The sequence below is a fragment of the Drosophila serrata genome, unplaced genomic scaffold (genome assembly GCF_035046125.1).
Source record: "Drosophila serrata isolate PLE 108 unplaced genomic scaffold, ASM3504612v1 contig_184, whole genome shotgun sequence".
Taxonomy (NCBI): Eukaryota; Metazoa; Arthropoda; class Insecta; order Diptera; family Drosophilidae; genus Drosophila; species Drosophila serrata.
This window is the reverse complement of record NW_028257082.1, coordinates 1,266,988-1,286,201: the sequence shown is the minus strand read 5'-3', so window position 1 is coordinate 1,286,201 and position 19,214 is coordinate 1,266,988. Positions and strand designations below refer to the sequence as shown.

The 19,214-nt window shown below is 43.0% G+C and overlaps 5 protein-coding genes and 1 long non-coding RNA gene across 12 annotated transcripts; 3 read left to right on the top strand and 3 right to left on the bottom strand.

Annotated features, from left to right (window-relative positions):
• Positions 1-549: 549 nt before the first annotated feature.
• On the bottom strand, positions 550-8,081 carry ken (zinc finger and BTB domain-containing ken and barbie protein). 2 transcript variants are annotated; one of them, XM_020962340.2, is made up of 3 exons: positions 6,895-8,081; positions 3,040-3,209; positions 550-2,983 (listed from the first exon to the last, which is right to left on the bottom strand). In XM_020962340.2, the coding sequence occupies exons 1-3, from the start codon at positions 6,901-6,903 to the stop codon at positions 1,300-1,302; spliced, it is 1,863 nt and encodes a 620-aa protein (XP_020817999.2). In that variant the 5' UTR covers positions 6,904-8,081; the 3' UTR covers positions 550-1,299. The 2 variants fall into 2 exon arrangements, with proteins under 2 accessions (XP_020817999.2, XP_086683975.1); XM_086827849.1 differs by lacking the exon at positions 6,895-8,081 and adding an exon at positions 3,765-4,195.
• Mtpbeta (mitochondrial trifunctional protein beta subunit) lies at positions 5,787-11,541 on the top strand. Of its 2 annotated transcripts, XM_086827850.1 has the most exons (5): positions 5,787-5,846; positions 9,525-9,730; positions 10,006-10,165; positions 10,222-10,396; positions 10,456-11,541. In XM_086827850.1, the coding sequence occupies exons 2-5, from the start codon at positions 9,667-9,669 to the stop codon at positions 11,464-11,466; spliced, it is 1,410 nt and encodes a 469-aa protein (XP_086683976.1). In that variant the 5' UTR covers positions 5,787-5,846; positions 9,525-9,666; the 3' UTR covers positions 11,467-11,541. The 2 variants fall into 2 exon arrangements, with proteins under 2 accessions (XP_086683976.1, XP_020818012.2); XM_020962353.2 differs by lacking the exon at positions 5,787-5,846 and having other exon boundaries at positions 9,026-9,730.
• On the bottom strand, positions 11,491-13,132 carry LOC110191520 (NADH dehydrogenase [ubiquinone] 1 alpha subcomplex assembly factor 3). 3 transcript variants are annotated; one of them, XM_086827871.1, is made up of 4 exons: positions 12,592-13,132; positions 12,208-12,464; positions 11,780-11,978; positions 11,491-11,725 (listed from the first exon to the last, which is right to left on the bottom strand). In XM_086827871.1, the coding sequence occupies exons 2-4, from the start codon at positions 12,456-12,458 to the stop codon at positions 11,585-11,587; spliced, it is 591 nt and encodes a 196-aa protein (XP_086683997.1). In that variant the 5' UTR covers positions 12,459-12,464; positions 12,592-13,132; the 3' UTR covers positions 11,491-11,584. The 3 variants fall into 3 exon arrangements, with proteins under 3 accessions (XP_086683997.1, XP_086683998.1, XP_086683999.1); XM_086827872.1 differs by having other exon boundaries at positions 12,607-12,827; XM_086827873.1 differs by lacking the exon at positions 12,592-13,132 and adding an exon at positions 12,562-12,589.
• Cpes (Ceramide phosphoethanolamine synthase) lies at positions 12,655-14,811 on the top strand. 2 transcript variants are annotated; one of them, XM_020962363.2, is made up of 2 exons: positions 12,655-12,892; positions 13,366-14,811. In XM_020962363.2, exon 2 carries the CDS (start codon positions 13,425-13,427, stop codon positions 14,568-14,570), a length of 1,146 nt encoding a protein of 381 aa, XP_020818022.2. In that variant the 5' UTR covers positions 12,655-12,892; positions 13,366-13,424; the 3' UTR covers positions 14,571-14,811. The 2 variants fall into 2 exon arrangements, with proteins under 2 accessions (XP_020818022.2, XP_086683990.1); XM_086827864.1 differs by lacking the exon at positions 12,655-12,892 and adding an exon at positions 13,122-13,221.
• On the bottom strand, positions 14,550-15,257 carry LOC147644335 (uncharacterized). Its single transcript, XR_015270532.1, has 2 exons — positions 15,093-15,257; positions 14,550-14,775 (listed from the first exon to the last, which is right to left on the bottom strand). It is a non-coding gene; the product is annotated as an uncharacterized LOC147644335 (long non-coding RNA).
• TBPH (TAR DNA-binding protein-43 homolog) lies at positions 15,258-18,748 on the top strand. Of its 2 annotated transcripts, none has more exons than XM_020962346.2 (7): positions 15,258-15,439; positions 16,339-16,605; positions 16,660-16,970; positions 17,025-17,229; positions 17,284-17,921; positions 17,982-18,137; positions 18,200-18,748. In XM_020962346.2, exons 2-7 carry the CDS (start codon positions 16,365-16,367, stop codon positions 18,269-18,271), a joined length of 1,623 nt encoding a protein of 540 aa, XP_020818005.2. In that variant the 5' UTR covers positions 15,258-15,439; positions 16,339-16,364; the 3' UTR covers positions 18,272-18,748. The 2 variants fall into 2 exon arrangements, with proteins under 2 accessions (XP_020818005.2, XP_086683977.1); XM_086827851.1 differs by having other exon boundaries at positions 15,276-15,707.
• Positions 18,749-19,214: the final 466 nt, after the last annotated feature.

The following is a 19,214-nucleotide window of genomic DNA, read 5'->3' as shown; positions in this document are numbered from 1 at the left end:
CCAATTTTTGACAATTTTAATGATGTAACCCCTTATAAAATTTTCAAATTTTGAAAAAATTCCGAAAATTTAGTTTTCAACCGGAGATGGCTAGATCGACTCAGCTGTTAATGCTGATCAATAATATATATGATTTATGGGGTCGGAAATGACTACTTCACTGTGTTATAAGCTTCTGACTAAATCTATAATATCCTGCAAGGGTAGACAAATTGCGCTTTTAGTTACACTGTTTACAAACAAAGAGAAAACAAATTTATCGAAAGGTTGTTTTTTTTCAATCATTTCATTTTTGGAATATTTTAAGCTTTCGTTTGTTGGTACTTTTATACTTTTTGCACCTATCCACCAATGGGCCTGCCAATTTGGTCTGAAAAATACCAAGCTTTTTCTTTCACAACATTGACAAAATACCAAAAATGTAACGAATTTTCGAGAAAAGCTTGCCGAATTTGGAAAACAAAATTTAACGGTCTTGAAATTATATATAATTTAAGGAAAATAACTTACCATTTTTAATTTTGAAACTCTATACAAAACACAACAATATCGGTTTAACATAATGTATATATTTCTACAAAATTGCTTGAAAATGTATATATAAACAAAACGGAAATGCTTTTCTGATTTTATTACGAGCTTTGCGAAATTATACTGTACAAGTTGACACACTTTGATGTTTTTCTTGATCCTAATAGAGGAGGGAATATCTTGTAGAAAATCTTAACGTGAAAGAATTAGTGTACAAAATTAATCAAATATTTTAGGCGTAGGCGGCAATGAATGAAGAGTTCATGCAAGACGACGGATTGTTGTTGGTTGTTTGGAAATACAAATAGAAATTACAATACCTTGCATATAAAAATAACCTTACAACTTAAGTGCTCTCCACTGCGAATGGACCAGCCGGTTAAATGGGGAAGGGTTCGTAGTGGTAGGGGGTGCATCTAGTGGATCTTGGGTTCGATTGAATGTCCAAAATAAAACTTAAATGAGACACAGCAACGCTATTGGCCTCCCTCCGATGCAAGTGCGGATGTGGGAGCTCTCCAGGACGCTGGCTGCGGTGAAAGATACGTGCGTATGATCGAGCAGAGGCGCGTGAATGTGTGTGTTTGCGTAAACTTACGATTTAAATGTACATTTTACATATTTATACATTAAACAATTAAATCTGTTACTCGTTACCGTACAATCGTACATTGTATATATTTAAAAATTCAGGTCTCTTTGCAGTAGTCCGTCCGGCGGATCGGACAGATCTCGGGCAGATCATCGGTTGGTGGTTGCTTAGCCGCTTTACTCGCGAAGATTCTTCGTCAGCAGCAGGTTGTTGTGGTGGCCAGACAGGTGACGCACCAGCTCCTGGACCGACTCGAAGCACATGGAGCAGAAGCAGCAGCTGTAGCGATTCTCCGTGTCCGCCCCGTTGGTGGTGGTGATAACATTCCGGTGCACCGAGCACAGATGCTTCAGCAGGTGGGCCTTCTGTTTGAACATGGCCACGCAGAGACGGCAGGCGAACGGCTTCTCGCCGGTGTGGACACGCAGATGGGTCTTGAGGTTCCAGGACATGCCGAACTGCTTACCGCAATACTCGCAACGATACTCGCGCACCGAGGACGCGTGCGTATTGCTGCCGGCCAGGTTTGATCCCGAGCCCGAAGCTGATCCGCTGCGCCCCTCCGGATGGTCCAGATTCAGGCTGATGTGCGACAGACTAGAGAGTCGCGACTGCAGATTGGGCATTGCGGACATGGCGGCACTCTGATTTGACTGCCACTGGTATACGAATTGGGGACCCAAATGCATCGGTATCTCGGGACTCTGGGCACGATTGCGTTGCGCCTCCAGCAATTGCTTTCGGTCCGGCGTTAGAGTGTCACCGTTGAGCGCTCCATCCTCCAAGTGCGACAGCATATTCTTTTCCGATCCGAAGCCGGAATGGGGCGATGACGTCGACTTGACCAGGCGGAGTTCCTCCAGCAAGTTGTGCTGATACGATGTGAATGGCTGGTTGTCGCTCTGTGTATTGTGGAATCCGGGTCGACGCTTTCTGTGCGGCGTGACCACATAGTTCTCCGGCGAACTGTTAATATCGGAGCCATCCGACAGCGGCTTCATCACATCCTTGTGCGAGTCAAAGAATAGGCCCTTGCGCTTTGTGCTTTCACTCGCGCTCACCGCCAGGTCGATGCCGCTGTGCTCTGATCCGGATCCGAGGGTTCGGCTGGTCGAATTCTCGCTCTTCGTCCGCAGGTCGAGGGAAAGGTTGACGGGATTTATAGCTGATGAACTGTTGTTGTTGTTATTATTGATATTGTTATTGTTGTGGTTGTGGTTGTGGTGGTGATGATGGTGATGATGTGGGTGGTGGTTACTGCTGCTGCTGATGTTGCTGTTGCTGCCGCTAGTACCGCTGGGTGGGGCATTCGAGAGATTTACGATTTCATCCATGTCTTTGTCGCTCTTGTTATCCTTGTGGGTGGTGCAGTCGTCGTCCTCGTCCTCTTCCTCCTTGTGAAGAATGCTACTGCCCCCGCCGCCACCGCCACCGCCGTCGCCACAGCCACCACTTCGCTCGCACTCTGCTGCACTCTCGCAATTGTCGCCGGAATGGAAGGCCGCCGAAAAGTCCGCGGCATTGCGCGACTCATCCACGCTGTCCACCTCGTACTTAAGCGTCTGATCCTGTGCCTCCAGATTTTGCGTGGGGACAAACTGCTGCTTCCGCCTGTCCGATCGCTCCCGCAAACTGCCGCCACATTTGCTGCTCAGATACGCGGAATCGGTGGTCTTCCAACTGTCCGACTTGATCTGCAGCAGCAGCAGCAGATCGTGCAGGTAGTTCACATCGCGCGAGGTGATGCACGTTTGGCCGGAGTACAGGAAATCCAGCAGGAATTTAAAGTAGGTGGCATTCACGTCCGGAAAGTATACGGTGGTGGAGCAGTCGCTCAGGTGCGTGTCCTGTAGCAGGTTCCTGTTCGTATGTAAAATGGTTATGTGTGTGTCTGATCAAACCGAAAGGAAACTCACCTTATCAGCGGACTGGCGGCCGCTAGGACCAATTTATGGGCATGGAGCTTTACTTTGTTCTCGCAGACTATGGTCAGGTCCGCCGGGTGCTCCCCTCTGAAGGCTGCTCCGATTTCCTTGAGTATGCACTCGCCATGCTTGCTGTATTGCAACATCAACATTCTTTGAAACTGCAAGTGGGAGAGCGAGGCAGGGGAGTCGTTAGATTTCTGCTGTTTCTTACACTCGAGATGAAAAGTATCAAATTGCTCGTGTCCCATATAGAACCACAATACTCATCTACAATAAGGAAGAGCTACTACAGTTTGAATTCCCTATGAAAAACTAATTTTCCTTTAAATTACAATACTCTAATATTCAAAATGTAATATTTTTGAGCATAAGCTAAACTACTATTAGAATTCTTGTTTCTGTGGAATATATTTCCAATTGCGCTAGATTATGCTTTTAGCTGATTAAACATTTTTCTATGAGTTTATGTTAAAGCCATTAATTCGACTTTATGATAATAATAAAAAAAAGTTAACAGCCATACGTACGAGGCTGATTTTAGTATCTATCCTCTTAAAAGAAAATTTTTAAAATGTGTAAAATGAATTGTCTTAAAAATGTGCAACATTTTCTCAAAAGTACATTCGCTAAAGTCCAATCCATTCAATTTCATAATTTCGAAATTCAATAAAAATGAAAAATTCCAGTTACGAAGACATTTCCAAGCGACTTACGGAAGTTCGAGTTATAGAAGTTGAACTGTGGCTTTTGCGTATTAATGTTTATAACACTGCAGTAAAAGTAGAGTCAGCGAAATAGAAAGTTGTGGAATGGGAAATGTCTGCATCTGTCTCTGTAGTCTGGCTCTCTGGCTTTTGGTATTACACAATCCGCCTTTCACCGAAAGTGTCTCTTCTGTTCCCCGCCGCCGCCCTAACTCTCTCTCTCGGTCCCATGCTGCCACTCTCTTTCCAGCGATTGTGTCATACACGCATACACGGACAGCACCTACACACGGCAGCATTGTATTAGAAAAAGGATCGTGGAAATGGGATTTAGAAAGTGCTTTCCATAACGGTTTTATGCGACAATACTGGAATTTGAGTGCGCTGGCATTAACAAACTCTAACACACAGACAACGCAATAGTAAAATGTTTACTAATCAGGTTTTTAGGTTTTTCTGTACTTGGTGTTTTTGTAATACTGCAACCCACAATCGTCAAATGTATGTATGATGAATATGTAAGCGATCGTGTGTGTGTGTGCGCTTTGTTGGAAAAGATGAAAGCTTCACTTCATAGAGCACAGTTGCCAAAGAAACGCTCGGCAATGTTGTTGTTGTGGTTGTTGTTGCTAGTGCTGCTGCCTCAAAAAGCTTTCCCGCCGTTGTATTCATTTTTTTGTTGTATTTCGAGTTTGGCGCTGCGATGCGATGAAATTGTTACACTGAAATTCGCTGGCCTGTGCAGTTGTATCGGTGTGTAAGGCCTGAGTGTGTACGAGTAGTGCAGCACTACTGAAGGGGGCCACCATTATTGTATTGTGCAAGAGCATGGCTTGTAAGCTCTTTGGGGCGCGCGCTTGTGTGTGTGAGTGCCAGTCTGCATGGCCCCACAGAAAACATAAAAAAGCGAAGCTAAAGTTCAGCAGCAGCAGATCTCGAAAAAAAAATAAAATAAATAAATAAAAAACTTCAGAAAGATAGTCTTGCTTTTTGTTACGCTTCGCTGCGTCTCCCTTGGCGTCAGCCCCCTAGCCATGCTCCTTCGCGTGGAGACGAAACGTTCACTTTCAATAAAATAAAACTTGAATGACTGGCTTGGCGGAGAGCAAGAGAATGGAAATGGTAATGGGAATTTGTGTTATTTCTGTTGTTATTGCTTCAGTATTTTTCATGGGAAGCGAAAGCTGAAAAGAGCATGGATCATTTGCGGGAGTGGGAGGGGAAGAAGGGGGTCCAGACTGGTGTGCTCATTCTAACACTAGATAAATTCCTGCTAACGGTATTACCAGAGATGGATAGTTGAATATCACCATTCACTTTCTACCGCAATTCTTTGCAAGATTTCGCAATCTTTGCCAAAGGTGAAAGTTCGACATGAAAAAAAAACATGCAGTAATAACCCCTTGAATCATTGGACAAAAACTTTAATTGAGCATATGAAGAAGATGAAGACGAAGAAGAAGGGATATATCTTCTCGATCTCGTCTCGCACGCTGTGTTTGCATTTCAACATTTCTCCTCTGTTCGCGATACCCGCTCACTCACACACAGTCGCAAACTTGAAATGAGAATGAAAGGGACAAAGCGGAGGCGATCGAGGGAAGGAGAGCGAGACAAAACAAAACGCGCTAACTCACAATGCGCGCATAAAAATCACCTTTCACAAAAAGCTTTTCTCTCTATGTTTGTGTATGTACATACATATATATACGTATGTATGTTTGTTTGAAGAGGAAAGGAGGGGAGATAGAGGATCGGTAGCAACAACACCAAAAGCTAAACAAAACGAAACACACAGTGCCATACATTTAGACAGAGAACGCAATCGTAGAGTATGTATTTATGTCAGTATGTTTCCACACTTTCCGATTTTTGTCGTCGTCATCGTTTCGATGTAATGTGAATGTAAATGTAGTTTTACAATTACTCTTTCCCCCACTTTGTATGGCCGTGTGTCAGTGTGCAGATTGCGTGAGTGTTTACGAATATAAAGCACATGTGTCGAAGAGAACGGGAACTCGACGACGGATCAGTTCGAAGGCCTCAAAAGAGAAAGCCACTGGTTTTGAAAGTATTATAAGCTCGTAAAAGGTAAAAAGTTAAAAAGGGAGCGACAAACTCGTTTTCAGCCCCTCTCTTTCGCTCTCACTACGCCTTCGCCGTCAACCTCGCGCTCTTTCCCCTTTCACGAAAGCTCTCTTGCAAAGAAGCACGGAAAATGGCAAAGAGTCGCAGCAAGAGCCGTCGTCGTCGTTGTTGCCTTCGCCGTACTTGCTGTAAATGCTACACTCGTAAAAGTGACCCAAATTTGAATTACATAACTTTATAAGCGCGCCGATAAAGGCTGCGAAAGATACAGAAAGGCGTTTGAGAATGCAGTTAAAGAGTTTGTCCCTGTCCCCCTTTAGAATGTCCGCATGTTTGGTTGTTAGTTTTGTTTTTGGTGAAATCAAAGCTCTCCGCACTTGTGTACGTTTTTATGCGATTGCAGACTACATACAACAACCACAGCGACATACGAACAGCATATTTTGTAACATCTGCGCGATCGCCGTGTAACCACATGTCTGTCTGTGTGTCTATATGTATTTGGTTGCGTTGTGCTTTTTCACCTTCACTCTTATTGGAAAGCAGTTAAGTTAGTTGGTGTGTGCGTGCGTGCGTGAGTTAATGTATGTCTTCAAATTTCATGACATGCATACGATCACATTCACACACACAGAGGGACAAAAGCACGCGATGAAGGTCACTAAGCCTTTCTTGGCTTTACTTTTCGTAGTTTCGTAGTATTAGTTGTTGTTGTTGCTGCTGTTGTTACTGCTAATGATGTTCATGCCGACGAAGATTGGATCGCCACGACCCGAAGCTCACAGCCAGACTTAAATACGATCCAATACGAAACGAAGCGAGCTTGGAATGTTTTCAGTTTTCGGTTTTCTGTTTTCTCTACCACTATTAAGTTAGTTTCTGACCTTGGCTGCTTTGTGTGCTTAGGTGCACAAGAGACACACAGCACACGTACAACAACTAAAAAAGAGATACCTAAAACAACATCACATCTTTTTATCTGCATGTTTCGCGTCCCGCTCGCTCGCTCGCTAAGCAATGTTGCAATGCAAATGATGAAAGCCTAACTCACCTCTTTCATTAAGTTTGTTTTCAGCAGTTGGTTAATCCCAAGACGAAGTTAAGAATCCAGTTTTCAATCTACTTTCCGCACACTGACCGAATTTTCCGCGTTCTTTGAATGGTTCTGTGTTAGTTCCAGGCGTTGCGCTCTCACCCACACCTTTTATTGATCATTTTTTGCACACTTTTTGTTTCGTTTCGGGTATGTAATTCAGTTTAAGGAAGTGTAAATATTCCTTGTTTTTTAATCACTTTCGCAAGGCCAATAATTAAGCGGAAACTGAATTTCTCTTTTTTTTACTTTTGGTTTTTCCTGCGATTGCACTGTTACTTTTGCTTCTGCTGCGCTTCCTCCTCTTTTGCTGCTGCTGCTGCTGCGACGCAACGAAAGAAACCAACAACCAACACAGAGACACTACCAATACCCATGCACGCGAGCACACACTCACAAAAGTTCACTACACAGCAACATTAACTTTAACTAGGTTGAAGTTTTGTTTTTTTGTTTTTGTTTTATTGCGAAATAAAAAACTTGATTGGTAAAACTTTTTCTGGCGCGAGCGCGGCTGCGAGAGCGGGAGATCCGATCTTGCCTCTCGTTTGCTTCGCTTTTTCTGCTTCCACTTTCAGTTTGCTTTGCGCGCGCGCACGTCTTAGCAAGCAAAAATTTCCGCCGATTTCGATTTGGGTTTGGATGAAACAAACCAAACGTTACGTTTGCAGCTCGTATTTATAGGTTCTTCGCTCGCAGAGTTGTAAGTAAAAGAGAGCGCTCTCTTTGGCTGTAAGATCTTGCTCTCCCGCTCTCGCGTTCTCTCAACAGCAAAGAGAGCGCTGATGTGTATTTTTTCCCGCCATCATTTGAGCTTTCACCAGATTTGAATTGTTGTCTGTTCGCGATACAATTTGTTTATTAAACTTTAACTCTTATAATAAAGTATGTTTCTAACTAACGGTGACAGGCTTTGTTTCGCCAGCATACTATTATAATTTTAAGTCTAGGATTAAGAAGTTATGAAAAGGAGGTCTATAAATTATGTATTCAAGTTCTACATCACTGGACAATGCAATGTAGTCATGTCCCGTAGTCTGTTTCCCAGCAAACTAGTATAATTTAATCTGTAAATCGATTATGTAGATAGTTTTTGTGAAACAAAGTTTTCAAACAAATCAGATTTCGATACTTGCTGTAGGTCTCTGGAATGTATTGTACATAAGTATATAAGTATATAAGTATATTAAATAAAAATGTATGTACGCTTTTCTCCTTTTTAAGAAAGATTTCACCAAGGACCTTGATCCAATAAGTTGCCATCCGTTCATTATTCACTTCCATTGTAAGGTCTTAACGACCGCTCATTTGAGATGCACACGCCGCCTGCATTTGCATCCTACCCTTTTTCTATTCCCTTTTTCAATCACTTTCGTCCTTGAACCTAATTTCTTTTAGAGGGCAATAAACGCACCTACACCCAAAGGAATTTGCATGCGTCGCTGGAAGAAGTATTTCAAGGAATTCATTTTAAATTAAATAAGATCATTTGTTAAGTTTTACATTGTGAAATATACAAGACATAATTGTGTTCTTATAAGTTGTACTACTGAAGAGTATCCTATTAACTTTTAATACAAATCTCAAAAAATATGTTAAGGATATTAAGATCCCCGAATTTTTAAATTATACTCCATACTGTATACATTTCCATAATTCTTTCTGTTTCCATTTGAATCCAATAGTCGTTGAGCAGAAGTAACATTAAATTTTGATTTTAAATTTTGATTGCTTTAGTTAACATTCATGCTTTGCTTTTCTAGGAAGAAAATTTATCTTATTTTGGTAGTAAATTTAACTTTACTCCTTTGCATATCCGTATCCTTTGCCTGTTGCAGCATACATTTACGAGGTAGTTCAAGGACACTGTTAATGAGATTCTTTTATGGTAAAGGGTACAAAAACAATTCGTAGGTGACGAATAGACAGTCATCGTAAACTGGACATTTAATAGGATAATCGGAACACAGCGAGAGGGTCAAGGTCATTGGTGAAATCTATCCATATCAGTAACTACCAAAAAGTGCTTGATTTGTTCTTTTGTATCGAGATGAATGGCCAACTATTTTCCTGTTCCAGTTGCCTGAAAATGTGTCTGCGTTTTTATTGTATTCCTTAAAGAAAGGAAATTTTTATATCTTGCAGTTGCAAATTAATCATAGGTTCGAATCGGAAATCGATCATAACTAAGCTTAAATATATGCCTTCTTTAAGTTTTAAGCAACTCATACCTAACCCAAAAATTCATTAACTTCCATTTGGACTTTTCTGTGCAAGTTTTAATAGGGTTAACAAATCTTCATGTTTCATTTATAATTTAAAAAAAAAAAAATGAAATTTGTGCCAATTTTTTACAATTTTAATGATGTAACCCCTTATAAAATTTTCAAATTTTGAAAAAATTCCGAAAATTTATTTTTCAACCGGAGATGGCTAGATCGACTCAGCTGTTAATGCTGATCAATAATATATATGGATTATAGGGTCCGAAATGACTCCTTCAATGAGTTTCAACCTTCTTACTACAAATTTAACACCCTGCAAACGTATACAAATAAGAGAATTAATGGATATTCAATCTTCGAAAGCCAAATTCGAAAATTATCGGCTTCCAACCTTGCGATAGCCTATATCGATAGCCACAACTGCGAACAGCTGAAACACAACGCAACGAAACGCGAACCGAGAGACGCGACGAGAAATCCGAAAAGAAAAGTAAACTTTCGCAAAATGAGCCTGCAAAATGTCTGCCGCAAGGGAAAAGCGTTCCACCTGTTAAACGCCTCCAGAAAACGTAAGTTTTTTCCACCCAATATTGATTTCAATAACTATAACTACTAAATGATGCATTCTTTGGACTTTGCCTCTGATAATTCATAACGATGTGCGGCAGATTGAATCGGAACGGGACAAAGTCCAAACCCGAAAGTGGCAGTGACGTCTGCGATAATAAAAGATTGTGGATCAGAAATAATAAAATATTACAATAAAATAAGTCAAACATATTTTCTATATATATATATTTTAATTTCAGCAAAGTATTCCTAATTAATTATATATTTTCCCCAGTTCAATGCAGGGCTTTATCGGCCGCGGTGGCTGCTCCACAGCCCAAGCAGAAGAACAGTCAGAACATCGTGCTGGTGGACGGTGTCAGGACTCCTTTCCTGACCTCCGGCACTGCCTACTCCAAGCTGATGCCCCATGAACTGGCCAGACACTCACTCCTGTAAGTAATATCTAATTCTCCGAAAGTATTTGCACATTTTTAACGATGATCGATAGGTCACTGTTGCAAAAGAATCGCCTGGACAAGGAGCTGATCGACTACATCGTCTATGGCAGCGTTATCCAAGAGGTCAAGACCTCGAATATTGCCCGCGAGGCAGCACTGGCTGCTGGATTTAGCAATAAGACACCTGCTCACACCGTCACCATGGCCTGCATCAGTTCCAATGCGGTAAGACCCATCAAACAGAGCTCCGTAAATAAGTTATTCCGTCAATGAATTCCTTGCAGGCCATTACCACCGGCATGGGCTTGATTGCCACCAACACGTACGATGTGATTGTGGCCGGAGGTGTGGAGTTCATGTCCGACGTGCCCATCCGCCACTCCCGCAAGATGCGTTCTCTTATGCTGAAGGCCAACAAGGCCAAGACCCTTGGCCAGCGCCTGTCGCTGCTCTCCACCTTCAGGCCGGGCTTCCTGGCTCCCGAGCTCCCTGCTGTGGCCGAGTTCTCCTCAGGTGAAACCATGGGCCATTCGGCGGATCGCTTGGCTTCCGCTTTTAATGTTTCGCGCAGCGAACAGGACGAGTACGCCCTGCGATCCCACACGCTGGCAAAGGAGGCCCAAGAAAAGGGATATTTTACAGATTTAGTGCCGTTCAAAGTCTCTGGCGTGGACCAGATAGTGGACAAGGACAACGGCATTCGTGTGTCCAGTCCCGAGAGTTTGGCAAAGTTGCGACCGGCGTTCGTCAAGCCATATGGAACTGTGACAGCGGCCAATGCCTCTTTCCTCACAGACGGCGCCTCCGCGTGCCTGATCATGACCGAGGAAAAGGCCAAGCAGCTCGGCCTGAAGCCCAAGGCATATCTGCGGGACTTCCTTTACGTGTCGCAGGATCCGGTTGACCAGCTGCTGTTAGGACCCGCCTACGGCATTCCCAAGCTGCTGAAGAAATCGGGACTCACCCTAAAAGACATCGACTCGTGGGAGATCCATGAGGCATTTGCCGGCCAAATTGTGGCCAATCTGAAGGCACTGGACTCTGACTGGTTCTGCAAAACGTACTTGGGCCTAAACGAGAAGGTGGGCACACCCGATCTGTCCAAATGGAACAACTGGGGAGGCTCCCTGTCCATCGGTCATCCCTTCGCCGCCACCGGTGTCCGCCTGTGCATGCACACGGCCAACAGACTTGTGCGCGAGGACGGCAAACTGGGTGTGGTGGCTGCTTGTGCTGCTGGCGGCCAGGGCGTGGCCATGCTCATCGAGCGCTATCCTGGCGCCACTGCCGACTGAAATCGAAATAAGATCGACCGTAGCTTTTATACACCTATGAATATGCGTTATTATGAATAAAGAAATCTGAATTTACAATTCGTTTTAATTCCTAACAAGAAACAACTTGAAGTTAACTCTAATCCGTCTCGTACAGTTCCTTCTGCTTAAGCTTCGCCTGCAGAATATCGTTCTCGTTGTAGGTGAGATGTAGCGGAGGTATCAAGGCGCAGGCCACCATCCGGTTTTCGGCATTCAGGAAGTTGAAGGTGGCACAGGCCTGGAAAATCGGTTGATATTTACTGGGGAAACAGCAGAAAAAAGAGCTACTTACTTGCTCCGTTCGCAAGACCTCAACATTGATCTTGTATTTCTTCATGAACTCTATGATCCGTTTGGAGAGCGCCGGTGGCGGGGCTTGGTCGCCGATGCCAATGATGAGTACATCAATTTTTGGTTCCAGAGTAGGAAACAGGCTAAGACTATCCTCGGTGATGTCTTCGAAGTTGTTGACGTTCCACGAAAGAACCGATCTAGAAGGAATGTATTTTGTTTAGTTTGAATGAAAAATATTTCAGATGCAGCTGTTTTCAATCCCTTTTTTAATATAAAAAACTAATTACGACCTTGATTCTGCGAACGAAAGCTGTAACACAGACAGCCTTGACTTTGAGTATCAAACACTTGGGGTAAATGTCAGAGTGGACACCACATGCAGTTGTTTACATAAGTCGGCAACCGCTCTCCGCCTTCGCCACTCACCTGGGAAAAACGCTGATGGGTCCAATAAGGACCATATCGTTGTTCAGCCTAAATCCATATTGGCTATATCCTGTAATCATGAGCCCCAGATCTGTTTCCGTATTGAAAATGGAAACTTTGGTCTTCCCGTCATGGTCGTAGGCATTACTGTACGTTCGGCAGATGGGTATTCTTGGCGCCAGTAGGCTGCGGGTAGGCATCAGAAGGCAACGACCCCGCTGGGCAGCAACCCGCAGGCTCCTCGCAATCATATTGGCCTTATATTTATATGTAAATAATAAGTATTAATTCAAAACTAACAAAAGTGAAAAGTTTATCAACGGCGCGTGATAAGCGTGACCAGGCGTTTCACACCTGACAGTCTGGAATGTTATCGATACCTACAGCTACGATAGTTACATATTTTCAGGTATTCCACAAACGGCCACACCACTCGACTATTAATTTATGAAATTTAATTTACGAACAAATTAACATTAACTTTTACATTTATCTTGCGCGTGTGTGAGTGTATTTTAATAAGAACTATTTATCTATTGTGCTGTTGTTGACTACGTATAAGTGCCACAGTGTCTGCGAATATCGAAGCTCCTACAAGTTGCGAGAGCCAATTGAAAAACAAACTTTGAGGCCGAGAGAATGTTTTGATACAGTGTTTATTCGTGTGCAATGATTCAGCAAGGCGGTAAGTTGACCTCATAAAGTCCAATTGCCCTCCAATACTGCCAATATCTGGGTACAATTGGTTATTTGGTCTAATTGTATTACTATTAACAGCATATGCTCACTATCGCATATACACACACGCACAGGTATATCTTAGCCTACGGTTGTGTGTGATTGATTGGTGCGTGCACACACGCACCCACACATACCCCCGCAAGGGCGAAGCCCGTTAATCGTCATTGGCAGTTAAAAGGTTACTAATAGCAAGTTTAATTCTTAGTGCCTTGCTAAAAGCTTCCGTAAATACCTGCAGATAGTACGAAGTGTTAGGGGGTGGCCTGATTGTGTGTATGTACAATACGTACATTCATACATACGTATTTGGGGCGGTTTAGTCATCTGTGGGCTTTCGCATCGGGGACACTGGGCGTAGAATAAGCAAGCCCTGAGCTCTTCTGATATGCTTCCTCTGATTTGCTTTTGTCATTGCAGTCGCTCCCTGAAATCGTCGATAGGAATTTAGCGTTGAAACACTACCTCAAGGTATCACCATGATCGGGCCCAGTTCGCAGATCAGCAAGATACTGCTTACGCTGCTGTTTTTGCTGATCATATTCTACGTCTTCATGGACGTGGAGCTCTACCTGCGGATCCACAACTATGCCATCGAACGAAACTACCACACCAATGTCTCCACCAACATAGCCGCCGTGCACTCCGTGCAGTCCACCTCGGAATCGGGCAGCGGCAGCAGCACCAGCAGCACGAAACTCCCCACCGCAGAGAAGCAGCCGTCCTACGAGGGTCACACCTGGATTTCCTGTGATATAAACCCACTGTGTCATGTCACGGTAAAGGCCATCCTGCTTGATCACACAAACCACTACCTCTTCGCCCCGTTGGCCACCATATTCGACAACGTCATCGGCTTCTCGCGCTCAACTTTTATCACGCCCAACATGATTTCGTTTTTCCACGTGGGCGTGGCCTGTCTGGCGGGCAAACTTGTTGCCTCCGATAGCCTGGGCTACAGGCGACTGGGCGTGCTGCTCTTCCAGATACGCACCTTCCTGGACGACCTGGATGGGCATGTGGCGCGCGTGCGCAAACACATCCGCGGTGAACGCTCGGAAATAGGAACGTCTGGCTACTATGTAGATGGACTGTGCGACGGACTAGGTTGCATTGCCCTGCTGCTGGGCATTTTCTTTTACCTAAAGAACAATCCACCGCGCCGAGGCTACTCCATCATCCCAATGAGCGACTCCAAAACGGTGCCGGAGCCAACTATGATACCCAAGATGAAGGCCACCACGCGCAAAGTGGCCAAGAATGTGATCAGCTTCACGGGGCAGCTCCTGCTCAGTTCGACGGCGTGGAATCGCTATATTGCCGTCTACCAAAACATGCTGGAGCGCGAGGATGTGAGCAGCAGTCAATCGAACTGCCAGGACTACGTCTTTAAGTCCACCTGGTTCTTCTGTGTGGCCTGGACGTGGCGGATCGTCAATGTTCACGCTCTGCTCCATTGCGTCCTGCTGAGCATCTTCTGCGACAAACTGTGGGACTTCCTGCGCGCGATACGGTATAGCGGTTATATAATCTTGTTAGTTGCTATATGTTTAACTGAAATGCACATTTTGGAGGCCCAAAACTACATTTTCAACTCAACAGCGTGCAGTAATAGTTCACTGTGATTTTATTAATATTACGAGAAAAATACAATAATATTTGTGTAGTGCAAATCAACGATGCCTTTTTTATTGTGTATAATAATGTATCATAATTGTTAGACTGCTCACATTCAAGTCGGCACCGCCAATCACTAATAATATTTCGAAACCAACTAATGCATTTTGTCATTCAAAAGTGGTCTACTTAGAGCAAGTCAAACTCCTTCAGCTGTAAATAATAAATGTTATTGATTAATAAACAAAACCCGCTTTTTTTTTTAATATCCTATTGGGAACGTGAGATAGATAGATGGAATCATAATTGAAAATTTAAAAATTAGTCTTACATTACATTAAATCCTTTTTTTAGTATAGTATTATAATCAATATTAAAATAGTTTATAGTTAACTAATAAAAATGATTACTTTATACTTTATAAGTTGTAATTTAACTTAATAGCGCGCACTGTACTGTATATTGGATTTAATCAATACACAAAAATATTTAAAAGAGCGAGAAAGGAATTAATTTTATTAGCTTTTTACCGTCAGGTGATACTTTACGACCATACAATGCCATAAAGGGTCATGATTTCATCATAAGCAAATTGTAGAGGCTTTTCCGGGAAAAACCTTAATTTCCAACATGCACAAGAATTAAAACCGACTTTCCTCAAAAACTATGGCAACATCAATGTTCTGGAAAAATATGTTTACAATAATATCGATGAATCGGCCTAGTAAACTATTCGATAACATCTGTAGTATCATATTTTTTTTATTGTATGCCGTCACTAGCACCCGAATACATACAGGAAAAAATCGAAACTTTAAAATCAGCAAAGGGAAAATATGGTGTTCTTTTCAAAAGAAAATTTGTTGAAATATCAATTGTAAATATTTTTACTTGTATTTTTTACGCACGAATTGAAAGTGGATGTGCATACAGCGTGTGTTGTGACGAAGATACGAGCGTGAAGCGTGAAAAGAAAAGTGTTACCTGGTTCTGCCTGTGTGTGAATCGAGACGTGTGAGAGAGCGTGCGAGCTTAATGCCAAATACTTGCCATATAAAACATAACGTGTGTGAGAAACGCCTTAAGAAATCAGATACTCAAGAGGCACTGCGTCTGTAGAGCAGCGTCTGAACCCCTTCAATAGTGTAAGAATTGTTGTGTAACCATCTTTTAGGGCAGTCGAACTGGGGTTTACGTCCCTGTGTTTGTACTGTGTGTGTGTATGTGTCTGCAGAGTGTATGTGCATATGCCGCATATAATCACTTGCAAACATACAGATTTCAGGACGAAACCAAGTCCCAGTTTGGGGGAGGGGAAAGATAAGATTTTACGGCTCTAGGAACCACCAATGACTATTCACCATTCCTCCTGCCCCGCCATTATATTTCGGTAGCAGTATTAATATAAGAACAACTATTAGCCAAGCAGCAGGAACGATGGCTATTTATATCAGACTTAAAATATAAATCATTTTTGAAAATAATTTTAAAATATTAATATATTTTCTTCTTATATTCGATGTTCTAGGTTCGTAGTTTGTAGGGAGCAAGAAGGTTTAAAATTTGTTTTCCTTTCCATTGACTGTGTTATTTTGTGTTAAATTTTTTAAATGCATCTGAAAGAAAAAGAAAGTATGAACTGAGTGAGTGATGTTCATGTATGTAGGCCAGAATATGTTGGGATGTTTCAGTTGATTGAATGATATGATGGATCATGTCTAGAGCGCAGTGCGAATACTTTTCCCGAGCAATTCCATAACTTTCTGCCATTTTTAGAGCCGCCGTTGGGAAGGGCCGCGATAATGGATTTCGTTCAAGTTTCGGAGGAGGAGGGTGACGAGCCCATCGAGCTGCCGGCTGAAGAGGATGGCACCCTGCTGCTGTCTACTCTTCAGGCTCAGTTCCCTGGATCCTGTGGTCTCAAGTACCGTAACATGGACACCAAAGCTGTGCGAGGAGTTCGCTCCAACGAGGGAAGACTCTTCCCGCCCAGCGTGGACTCTGGCTGGGGCGAATATCTATATTTCTGTGTGTTTCCAAAGGGTGAGTTCAGTTCTAAACACTGTTAAAGATGTAAATTATCGTAATCTTTTACAGAAAACAAACGCAAGAGCGACGATAACTTAGAGAACTCAACCGCAAAGACAAAACGCATCGAAACCCGTTTACGGTGCACCGATCTTATCGTGCTAGGACTCCCCTGGAAGACAACCGAGGAAAGTTTGCGAGAATACTTCGAGAGTTATGGCGAAGTGCTGATGGCACAGATCAAAAAGGACGGGAAGTCTGGCCAGTCCAAGGGCTTTGGATTCGTGCGCTTTGGCTCTTACGATGCCCAGATGCGCGTCCTGTCCAATCGCCACCTAATCGACGGGCGTTGGTGCGAGGTCAAGGTGCCCAATTCCAAGGTAAAACAAATAATAGTACAAACTGTTTATTAGCCTAACCATTTCGTGTTCCAGGGAATGGGCCATCAGGTGCCATGCAAAGTGTTCGTTGGTCGCTGCACAGAGGACATAAATTCTGATGACTTGCGGGAGTATTTCTCCAAATTCGGCGAAGTTACGGACGTGTTCATACCCCGTCCATTCCGAGCCTTCAGTTTTGTCACATTTCTCGATCCCGACGTGGCGCAGTCTCTGTGTGGGGAAGATCACATAATCAAAGGTAAGAGGTTGCCTTGACAATATCAGATTCCAATATTCAATATGTGTTCCTTAGGCGTTTCGGTTCACGTGTCGAATGCTGCCCCAAAGGCCGAGCAGAACAGAAACCAGCAGGGTCAGAGCTACAACTACAACTCGGCCAACGGCTTCGGCATGCCCGCTTACCATCCGCAGGGCGGCAGCCACATGAATCCCGGCCGAAACGGACACCACAGAGGTAATAACCAACACAATGCGCATGGAGGTGGTGACAACTCGATCGTCGCCAATAGCCATGGCAGCCACGTTGGCAGTGCCGGTTACGGCATGGGAGGCAATAATTATGGTGGAAATTCGGGCGGGGGTTACCATAACAATGGCAGCAATCACTCTAGTGGCGGGAACGTGAACCGCCAGGACGGTAGCACCACCTATAATAGGCAGGCGAATTTTCACGGAATGAACCAGCCGCACAACGGCAATGTGGGCGGCAACGGAGGCTGGATGAACCGCGGCCATCTCGACATGCCCAACCTGCAAGCGCTGGGCATCAATTCTCAGGGATCCAGCTCTTCGAACCAGGGTCAAAACATGAACAACCCGTCGATGCTTAATTTAAACTCATTGCCGATCAACCCAGCGCTGGTTGCTGCTGCCCTCAATCAGTGGAGCCTTGTTGGCAATCAGCTACAGAATCAAAACCAGGACCAGCAGGCAAGCCTCCCCACCACTTATCAATGTTTCAAACAAAAAACTCTTTCAGTTACTTTGCAGGGCGGAAATTTTTTATCGTGGATGGCCCAAAACGGTGGCCACAACGCCAACAACAACAGCAATTTTGGGGGCCGTAAGGGATCGAATAATCCAAATAACACCGGAGCCGGTGGCATGATCAAAGCCGACAACTCGGGTTGCAACGACCCACAACAGGTGCGCAGTAGCATTATATACTAATATTTATCAGATTCTATTAACTTTTTCATATATTGCAGAATGGCAATTCCGGCTGGTCGAATCAGAGCAGCGGCTCGCAAAACTCTGTGGAAAAGTCAAACTTTCTTTAAAGATGCGATACCAGTTCGATTTGGTACCAACTTTTAAAATGTACGAGTGTGTTTAAGAATCTATACTACTTTGATTTAACCAAAACCCTTCAGTAGCCTACTTAAATAATTATGTACACTCTACATTTAAACGAAATGGCTAATTGTAGGTATTTAATAATATGTACTTGAAATCTTTAATATGTTGTAAGTTCGAGAATGGCGGCGTTAACAATCCAATACATTGGTGGAACCTTCAGTTAAGGATAATTAAAACTATATGTATGGTGGTCAAAAAAAATGTTTCAAGTACTCATTTTATAAACTAACTAGTAAAAAGTGTACTTTTACTTTTGTTTACCACTGTTCCTGGTTTAGAGAGAAAAATAAAATTACGGAAGGGGCGCTCCAAAAACGGGAAGAGCCATGAATTGGATAACAAAAATTGTACAATTTATAGATCCCTCTGGGAAATAAAAAAAATGCGCCAAAGCTCAATTTAACAAGTTGTTTTATTATTTTTTGATGTGAGCTATGGGTCAATTTTTTAATCAGGCCACTATATTCAACAATTTAAGGGGTTTACTATTTTTTTTTCAATGTAATCAATCGTAAAATCTTTATAAAAGTCCAATTAGATTTTTCGCGCACTACTCGTTGATTTTTACGTTGTACTTACTCACTGTTTTGTCAGGTTGCATTATACTCACCCGAAATATATTCATTTGACCTATCATTAGGAATATAATCTCTAGAGTCTGCAATGTATTCTTAAATACGGTATACATTTTACAAAATACTGCAAAATAATCGGCAACATAAGAAAAAATATAACAAATATATCAGCGATAATAAAAGTTATCGATCTGCTTTTCATACGGGTAATTTTTTTATTACAATAAAAACCATTGTACAAGTTCCTAGTAATGCGCCATAGCTGCAGAAGCAATAGAACGTACATTTA